The sequence below is a fragment of the Varroa destructor genome, unplaced genomic scaffold (assembly GCF_002443255.2).
Source record: "Varroa destructor unplaced genomic scaffold, Vdes_3.0 BEIS01000002.1, whole genome shotgun sequence".
NCBI classification, from domain to species: Eukaryota; Metazoa; Arthropoda; class Arachnida; order Mesostigmata; family Varroidae; genus Varroa; species Varroa destructor.
In genome coordinates this window covers 13,674,541-13,684,494 of record NW_019211455.1, presented here as the reverse complement: position 1 = coordinate 13,684,494, position 9,954 = coordinate 13,674,541, and the positions used below count along the sequence as shown (strand labels likewise).

The 9,954-nt window shown below is 40.9% G+C and overlaps 1 protein-coding gene across 1 annotated transcript; it reads left to right on the top strand.

Moving 5' to 3' along the window:
* The first annotated feature begins 662 nt into the window (after nt 1-662).
* Nucleotides 663-9,731, top strand: LOC111245275 (uncharacterized). The gene is made up of 6 exons (XM_022793426.2): nt 663-907; nt 2,527-2,685; nt 3,760-5,466; nt 6,714-7,434; nt 7,911-8,257; nt 8,565-9,731. Exons 1-6 carry the CDS (start codon nt 803-805, stop codon nt 8,817-8,819), a joined length of 3,294 nt encoding a protein of 1,097 aa, XP_022649161.1. The 5' UTR covers nt 663-802; the 3' UTR covers nt 8,820-9,731.
* Nucleotides 9,732-9,954: the final 223 nt, after the last annotated feature.

Here is a 9,954-nt window from a genome sequence, read left to right as displayed (position 1 = left end):
AGGATCGCATCAACCAATTTTTCTCAAAAGATCGAAGAAATCTTGCAATAGTCTACGTTGGTTAGGAGAGCAAGTCTTTGTAGTTTTCTAAATTATAACCTGTTTCATATACACCGATCCTTCAAATTAAAATAATGATTCCAAATATAAAACAGCTATAGAGACGCATAAGATTATTAGCACTAAGGAAAAGCAAATTTTCTAAAGAAATTTCTAGAGAAATTAAGCAATAATCGTCTATTAGTTTAGATTACTTCTTAAACTCATTTGTAAGGGTATAAGAGTGTTCAGAAGCTGGTTATGTGAATTTTATTTTGTCTTTAAACGCCAAATATAACTAAAGAATTAAAACAGTTTTCCGTAACATGCTACGCTATTTCATTTCTGACCGCTTTCATCAGTTTGCTGACCATATATAATATAATAGCTATAGCAGCTACCCGACTGCATTAGAATTATATCTTTTAGTTAAATATGCTCTACCTATGGTTGTCATACACATGTAAATAAAATATTAAGGAGACCTCTAGCATGCGACACAGAAAAACGTGGCGTTCATTGTTGTCCTGTCTGCCAACCGGGAGGTGCCCGCCAAAATATTCAAAACGGGTCTGATCTGAATCAACGCTCACCTGCTTACCATCCGCATCAGCCGCCCTAACAAAATCATTGAATTCATCTCTGTGTGGAGTTTACACTCCTGTGCTGCTCGTGGCATTTATTTTCATCAAAAATCTGGCAAAGTGTTTTAGTTTCTAACTACGTTCACCTATCTCTGGCCGGCCCCTCGTAGGTCACCAGGATGCAGTTACTTGTTCAGTGGCTGCGCGGGCCCGGGGCTTCTCCCACCGAGGTGAAATCCACGCTTCTGGCACATCTTCAACAGCCCGGCATCGGCGTGGCTAGGGTACGTACACGACAAAGCGTTTCGATTTTGCTCCATTAACAATTTACTTTGAGCACCGTACGTCGAGATAGGTGCCGTCAATGACCTGCTTACCGCGTTCAGTCACGGCGAGTTCGGCTTTACCGCCAGGCACGCTGCCACTTAATGCGCCTACCGGAAAACAATTCTTGTATCATTCAATTATTTGCAAAACAGTAAATTGTTATTATTAGTATTATTATTGTCGTTGACATAAGTGGGTTTTTTGGCGGCAATAACACTGCTAACCCTGCTGATCAAGATGGATTTGTTGCCAGGCAGTGCGTTCAAATAGCAAAACCCATGCACAAGCCATCCTTTCGATTCGAATATTAACAGTGTCGATAGCGGTGGTGTTCCTATTGCTTGTGTGAAGACAGAGCGAACATTAGAAGTGCATGCTCTGCCAAGCGCGGACATTTTACAAAAAAAAGAAAATCAGAAATTCTCTAGATGTAGAAATCTGAGTTTCAATGCTATAGTTCGGTGTCAGATTCGACAGTGTGTCAACAGCGCCGCCCTTCTTGGACATGCTGCGTAGTCAGTGTAGTGCTCATTCGAATCTATATCGACTAAGCGCACTATGGAACCTATACGGCGGTCAGTGACTCATGGTGATGTGTTGTAAAGTGAGAATGCTCAAAATTCGCATCTACGACCATTGTATAGTCTTGATACCTAGCAATTTTTTTTGTTGAGCGTTGCTCAAGAAAGAGAGTTGTCGGCCTGTGTATACCTCCACGTCATATAGTTTCGAACGTGTGTTTGGTCTTTGACACAATTTTTATAGATAACGTGACTATTCCTGTTTATTTGGAATCACTTTTTACCAACAAAAGAACTGGGTTCCTTAACTGACAGCCAGTTTGTTTTAATTCTTATTTACACTTGGTTGATTTCAAGCGTGGTGACGTTGGGCAAAAGATTAAATCTAAATGAATTAAATTGGATTAGAAATAGATCTAAATGAAAGAAATTATAGTTGCATATTATCCTGTTTTAATTTCACTCAAATTTAAGATGATGAACTTGTATCGAAAACGACCATATATAGTTTAAATTCATCTCAACAAATACTGGTTATACCGCTTAGCAATTATGCGCATCTTGCATGTAGTTGGAATTCCAAACTTATCTAAGCTACAGTAACAATAAGCTTAGAGCACCAGAACTTGTTTTATGAGATGTCATCGTTCATCTTCTTCGTTTAAGATTTCATCTTATTCAAATGAACATAGACTTTTCAGCATGTTGATTTTTATTACTTAACTTCGTTGCGTATACTTTTATATGGTTCTTTCTATTTGTGTCACGTACGTTGTTTTACTAAATGTAAGACATCCGTTCAGCGTTTGAATTTTCAATAGAAACAACTGTTCTGGAACAAGTACAAAAAGTGGATAAAATCAAATTTTGGCTTAATGCACCTCGTCAAGCTGATGTTTTTGTTCATCCATGTTTGCGCACAAATATGATCGTATCAATACCCAATTAAAGATTGAAGCTAATCGAATCGTACCCCTCTATGAAAGTATGTTTCTGAGAAATCTAACTAACGTATTTCTATTTATTACTTTTTGTTTCATTTTTTTGCTTTACAGTCGTATTTTGAGGAGATATGTCAATGCACGAAAAGATTCCTAGGAAGTCGCGGGGAGCGCGCCGAAGGTTTAGCGCTTCTCGATCTTGTTCTTGAACAAATTCCCGATGGAGTACTTTCACAAGACATAGTGCACTTCATGAAGCAACTCATCACATTGGTACCTACAGGATCGATTCTTCTTGGGGCACAACCTTTTAAATTAGAAATAGAAATACGCAAAAGATTCAATTGTATTACTACTATTTCCAAACACAGTAGGATTTTGAATAAAATCTGTTAACTATACTTTTAGTGTAATAATCATAAATAGTTACTACAATTAACACTCTTTCACGTTTTAAAAGAGCTTATTAGGCATTTCCGCATATCACCTCAACATATAATATAGAACACTGTTTATCTATATCTCCGAATCTTATCTTAAATCTCCGAATATACAATGTTGCTTCGATTCAAAAATATAAATTGATAATAGATTCTGTAAGTTTAAATACTATCTTGGATGAATGAGTACATATAAAAATATAATAAATGATTAGGGAATGAACAAATAATGAATATATGAGTAACCACTAATAATAACAAATTTTGTTATTATTACTTACAAAACATGAAAAATGAAAAAACAGGAAAAGCAGATAATTTTTAGTGTTACGTAAAACTTCAACGGTGAGGACACACTTACCGAAATAGTTTCTTACGCACACTGCAATCTAGGAAGTAGCCAAATATTTCAAATTTAACTTCTTCCGGTGGTAGTGTTAAGCCTTGCATTGGACAGGTGGCAAAGAGTATAGAAGATAATGATTGCGTACATATAAAGTCTGTAGTACAAACTAATAACATTGCGGGATGGTACAAATATATAAATTATAAGACGATAAAAAAATATAGGGGATGCATTTGGTAGATCAGGCAATATTAGAAGAATGGACATTTCGGATTCAGAGCCACAAATTGGTGAAGTTGTTAGATGACCTCAATTCAAAAATAGAGCAACTCCTTCTATAGCAGAGGCTCCATTTATAGACAGAAACGCGGAGATGACACAAACGTATTGCGACTCCATGAAATGGCTTTAGTTATGACTTACACTGGAACCAAGAGACATATTAAGTTGTGTCTTAGATAAAATACTATTTTTGTGTATTTACTTGTCACCGTTAAAAGTTGTTATATGACAGTACATTATACGACTTTTTTCCTCTCGTACCTGTTGTTGTGTTAACAGAGCGCCAACGAGGGTCTCCAGCAATCATGTTTCACCCTGCTACATCGATTGATCTTAAGGTTGCGATCCCTCAAGTATATTCAGAGAGATATGAATACCGAAGTGTTTCCTCCTTTAGTGCAAATGCTTACGCGACGCTTGGCTGTTGTTCCCGCTTCACCAAATCTTCTTGCTTTAACCCGGGCAACGTTTGCGCATTTTAGCAAAATGTGTCTTCCTAATCGTGACCAATTCGAGCGCTTCCTGTTTAAACAGATTGTAGCCGCAGAAAGGCATGATACAAAAAGTGGACAAGGTGTGGTCAATACGCTTGCTGCACTATCCCAGTGCTATGTTGATCCGGCTATGCGGCACGATATCCAGAGCAAACATTTGGAGATGCTGATTCGGAGCTGTTTGCTCACCGAGCAGGCGTTTCTCGCTGGACTGGGACACTGTGATCCGTCCCAGCTGCAAAACACAATATACGCTGTCGCTGATGAACAACTGTTTCCGGTCGCAGTCGGCAGTGGTGTAGCAGCACACGTCGATATGAGGATGATTCTATGGAAGCGGTTAATCCTTCAGCTCGACGCTGTTGAAGCTATTCTCGGATCTCCAAGTGCAAAAGATATTCGACAAAAGCTCCTATTGACGCTGATCAACCAGATGGTGATATGTGCATCAACCGACGAACATCTGTTGTTTCTGCGCCCGACCCTTATTCACCGTGCGGTTCGTATTGCCCGACAACTCATTTCGAACGTTCGGACCCACAAGATAATACTGGTGAACGCGAGATTGGCGGATTTCTTCTTGCACGTTCTTGAGGTTGCCCACCAAACCGACCCGGTCGACATGAGCATGCTGCGCGCCGAAATATACGAAGCAATTGCCGTGTGGATACGAAATCTGACTCCATCATCACTCACGTATCGAGGTGAGGCGTTGCTTCGGCTTGTCAACATGACCTCGAAAGACGTCGCGTCTGCATGCGACCCCGACGCCGTCATTACACGCGGAGCAGAAGAGCGCTGTGCGGCGGCATTGGCTCTTCAACGAGCGATCGTTCTCGGATACGGAGAACAGGACTCGGACATTGTTCGTCAGCTGCTATTAAAGTTGATTCCTGCGACAGTGCGTCTAACACGGCCGTTGGCTGGTGCTTTGCTCACATGTTCCCGCTGTCGCCGACAAGTATACGATTTGTTGGCAGCATTTGTAATATCGCCGAATCCTAGCCTAATGCCACCAACAGCCGAAATTATGGACGTCGTGCGGGACGGCTTGTATGATGATGTATATGAGGTACGGGAAGCGTGCGATATTTATTATCGAATTCTATGCAACACATTGCAGCCACTTGAATGTGGCTTCGCGCTGTCGTACTCGCATGCGATGCACGAGCACAATCGTAGGATTCGCCGACTTGAGCTAACGCGATCAGAACGCACACGCTCGGCCGAAATTCAGACAGATGATGCGACCCTGTATCCGCCTACTATGGTGGACAAAACTGTGCTGGCTTCATTAATGCCAATGGTTTCACTTGACAACGACGAAGATGACGACGATGAGGAGGCTGAGGAAGAGGATGACATGAGTGATGTCGATCGGCTTACCTCGCCCCGTGGATCAGGACCAATTACCACACACCATCGGAGACAACCGTTCCCTTATCAAGCACGTAATGCTCAACATCACCGGCCTGGACCGCGCTCAGTGAAGGTGGGAAAGTAGAAAAATGTAATGATAGTATCGCGTGGTTTTTCATTTCAGCCATTATATTACTATTAGGATAGCTTGATGGGTTAGAAAACTAGCATTATTCCTGTAATAGGCAACCTACTTAGGGGTATAAACAGTTTGAGCCATGTATAAGGTACCGCGCCTAGACTGAAAGTTTTCTATGCTTGGTCTCTAAAACTACGTTTAAATAAAAAAAATTATATCTCAACGAATTTTTTTGCATGTGCTAAAGCTGTCATTCCTGGCGGTCGTGTTTATTTAATATGGCCATTCACTGCTTAACTTAAATTCGGGATCTAAATCGGTAACGGGTCTATTTTAAAATATTCTTTCCTTAATCTGCCAATAAATTTATAATATTAATCATGCGCTGTGCGATATTAATAGGTGTCAACCCATTAAAATATTATTCATGTACGCTGCATAATAAACAGTTTCAACAAAATCAAAGTTTGCGATGACAGCAAACCAAAAGACCCAAGAAATGCAAGGGTTCAAAAATATTTAAAAAAAAATAACCATTGGAGCCTATCTGGGCGATCCAATCTGACATATTCGATATTCTCCTTCCTAAAATGGCTATTCCTTTCTCTGTTAAAAAGCCTAGGTTCATTTTTTGATATATTTTGATATATTTTTAAGCTTCTTGGACCAACATTTTACCATGAAAGTCCTTCTAAGATTTTTCACAAACCACACGAAAACTGGCAATAATGTAGATTGTCGATATCGGAAAAGGTTTTTAGTTTTGTTGGGAGGGGGTCATCCAGCGCAGAAGCACTGAATAATAGCTCCTCTTCACTTGAACTGCGAAAACGGAGCACTGGTATATACCATGACGAGTTTGTCATTTTGTTTTAGGAAAAAGAGGTGCTAGTCTGGTATTATAGTATATATAAGTAGTGGAAGCGCGCATGCCCGTTACCATAAACAACCACGAAAGTTTTCCCAAATCTGAGCGCATTATTCTGTATGTAAATTTGTATGTTTCGTCTTAGATCTTTACCGAAGCTACAAAAAGATCGATGTTTACTGACTGGTCTATGTGAGTCATGTATTGTTAACAAGGGCGCACATCTGCTAATCTAATGCTCTATGAAGTTAGTGTTGTAGTAGTCAAATTCACTGATCTGTAGTGAATTGTTTAAAACACATATTTATCTGCTTTCTATATACCTACTTTAAATAGTATCCTGCATCCTATTTAATGACTATTTATGTTGTAGGAACGCAGGGCCGTTGACGCTTTGTGCGAGCTGGAAGAGGCGAGAGCAAGTGATGCAATACAACTTGAGGAGAGTCTCTCCGAAGATGAGGATATGATGGACGATGAGGATCTCGACGATGAGCAGATGGAGTTGGATGCGCAAGCTGTTTCCGCGTACCGAGCAAGTCGAGCAGGCCAAGAAGAGCCGGCATCCGCTGCAGATCCTGTTATCATTCCTGACGACGATGAAGATGTGGCCATTACGAGCGAGACACGACCAGGTGCTGCCCCAAGTCGGGGAACGGGTACTGCTTCTGTTAACGCAACAGCGGTCGCTAACACGCAGAGCGGAGTCATCGCTGGAGAGATCGACGATGATGGGGACGAAGACATCGACGATGCAGATGTTGATGATATGGATGATGGAGAGAATGAAGGCGAAGATGATGAAGATATTGGCGATAGTGAAGTCGTGTGTGTCATTGAGGACGAAGATGAACAAGCATCAGCCCATCATGCCGGACTTCAACAGCAGATATTGCGACAGCAGCAGTTACAGCAGCGGCTACAACAACAACCGCAACATCAGCAATCTCGAGATGGAGCGGCTGTTGATCTTACATTAGCACCTTTGCAACCGCATCGAAATGAAATTATGGCCGATGATTCGACGAGTCGTGGTGCAGTAGCAGGAGCAGCGGCAGTAGTAGCAGTAGTGGTTGAGAAAAGTGCTCCGCAAGGTAAGCGCCAGATAAACAACTCCTGTTGAGTGAACCCGGCGTAGACGCACTAACTTTGTTCTGGAAAGGGTCAATCATTTGAAGCAATGCTTAAAGGAAATACCAGATGTAAAACTTAAAACTTTTATTTTGTTTTAACAATTTTTGAAATGTAATTTTCTTAATGCGTTTCTTCCTTTTGCTCTCATGCCTGTTACCTAGATTAGTGCTATGTAATCATCAGATTTGTTAGGTTATAATATCATTAATTTTTGAATATTTTCGTGAAAGCTTGTGCATACATTTTTGCAATGCAAATGTAACCTTATGCTATTAAAATAGTTCGGATCAAACAAGTTACTGTCCTGTGACCTCGACGTATGTTAGCTAAGCTTACCTTTGCATTTTATTTATGAACGACATTTTATGACTAATGACTAAAAGACATGTGATAATGATAGTTAATGGCTTTTTTATTTTTTACTTTATTTTGGCAGAGTCGGCCGCTACGTCCGTTGAGCCAGCTGTTGTGTCAATCACTCCGGTATCTCTCAATGGCGCTTGTACCGTAGAAGACTCTCAACCTGGAGACAGCAATAGAACCAAATCGGAAGATCAAGTAAACGCCTCGTCAACCCCTGTCGGCAGCGGAACCGGAGGAAAAGATCAAGGTGGAGCGCGATTGAGGGATGAGGGAGGAGCATCTGGTAAAGTTAACGGGGCCGGCGACAAGTTGTCTAGTCCCAAAGTGAATGGCGAAAGTACGACTTCGGTGTCTGGAGGTGATCTAATTTCTACAGTCAATCAGGGTGAAATTGCAAAGAAATCCTCGCCAACAGATAAAGTAGGTGTTACTAGTTTTAAAAGAAAACAGTATCAAAACGTTTAGATTTTGGGTATCGTATGGACGACTGTATTTTTCGCTCTGCGTATGCCTCATAATTGTCTCGTAAGAGAAAAAATGATTCGTGCGGTATGCGTCTCACAGTAACTGACATGGAGTACACACTACAAATATCGGGTGCAACAGTACCAGAAGTTCTGCAGCTATCATCATTAATATCATTGACTTTCCAGCAATGCATTTATCAGTAGGTTTAATTTACTAAGATAAAATTTTTTATGATGTATTTTGACGTTGTACTAACAAGGTGGATGAGATCGCTGATGATGAGATACCGAAGGCGAACATTATCCCAATTGGCCCTGATGACAGCGACGAAGAGGGCGGCGAAGTTGACCTTGCTGCACCATCGAGCCAATTGCAAGAACGAAGTGACACCGAAAAGGAGAGCTCAAGCGGAACTGGTGGCAAGGGGCTTACCGACTGCGAAACTCGTGATCAAGCCGCCTCCACGAAGTCTGAAGATTCCGCCGCATCGGCGACCGTTATAATCGCTGATTAATTTCGTAACACTGGTAGCTCAACGTTATATTGTTGACAGACTGTACTGATCCTCAGGACATATATTGAAGCATATATCTGGCGCGCGGCGGAGTTGAGCTGGGCTGCGCTAAAGAGAGCGAATAATGAAATCGAGTTGTAGCTGAAGTTGTCTCTCAGATTTTGGAGAGTACTCGAGGCAACTCGGGAAAGACAGCATCTTGGATAGATTTAATCGCGTTTGAAGTGGTGAAACGCAATTTGAAATAAAACCGCTTAGATAGAAGGTAGAGATGGGGTAAAATAGATGCAATCCGATCGCTTCTTGACCAACATCATTGCGTAGGAACGATTACCGTTTATAGATGTCTCGTGTGTCGACTACTAGGTTCAGATTAACCTAGACAAAAAACATGTGCGAAAAAGTATGTAGTAGCGAACGTATCGATGAACCTGTCTCGCCATCCGGAAGTTAAGAAGGAAAATCCACCCGGGTCGGATGTATCTCGTGGGTGTGTGTGCGAGACAAACATTTGTGTACGTTTTCTGCTAATTGTTGAATATATAGGAAAGTTTCCAACTCTACTTTGCCCTTCCTACTGTAAGTTTAAAAGAAATGTTTGTCTTGGCTTCCTTCCCAATAAATGCTGGTTATTTTTTAATGCGCAACGTTTGTGCCGCGCACATATACACGACCTACAAAATGCGCACGCCACACAGGGAGGAGCTCGCAAAGCGGTAATATATATGGACAAAATATATACATGTGAACATATACAGGCACAAAGACACTCAGACATGTATACACAAACATTCACAGGCAAATACATGCGTACGATGTGCACAATTATTAGTACTCGTAATAGCGACGGTAGTAGCCTCGGAAATGCGTATTAGCATCACGACAATAAAGGTTACATTTGTGCTCCCACTACTATTAGTATCATAATTAGTAGATAAATATCACCCAACTATGCCATTGTTAGTATACGTATAATTATTACTCATAAGGCAAAAAATATGTTAGATTATGTGTCATTTGTATACAGACGGGCTCACTTTGCAAAATACTGCGAAAAGAACATACAGGCAGCGGTAAACACATTAAAAGCATGCTGTTTCGATAATGCACAAAAATATATATGTAGCTTCGTGCA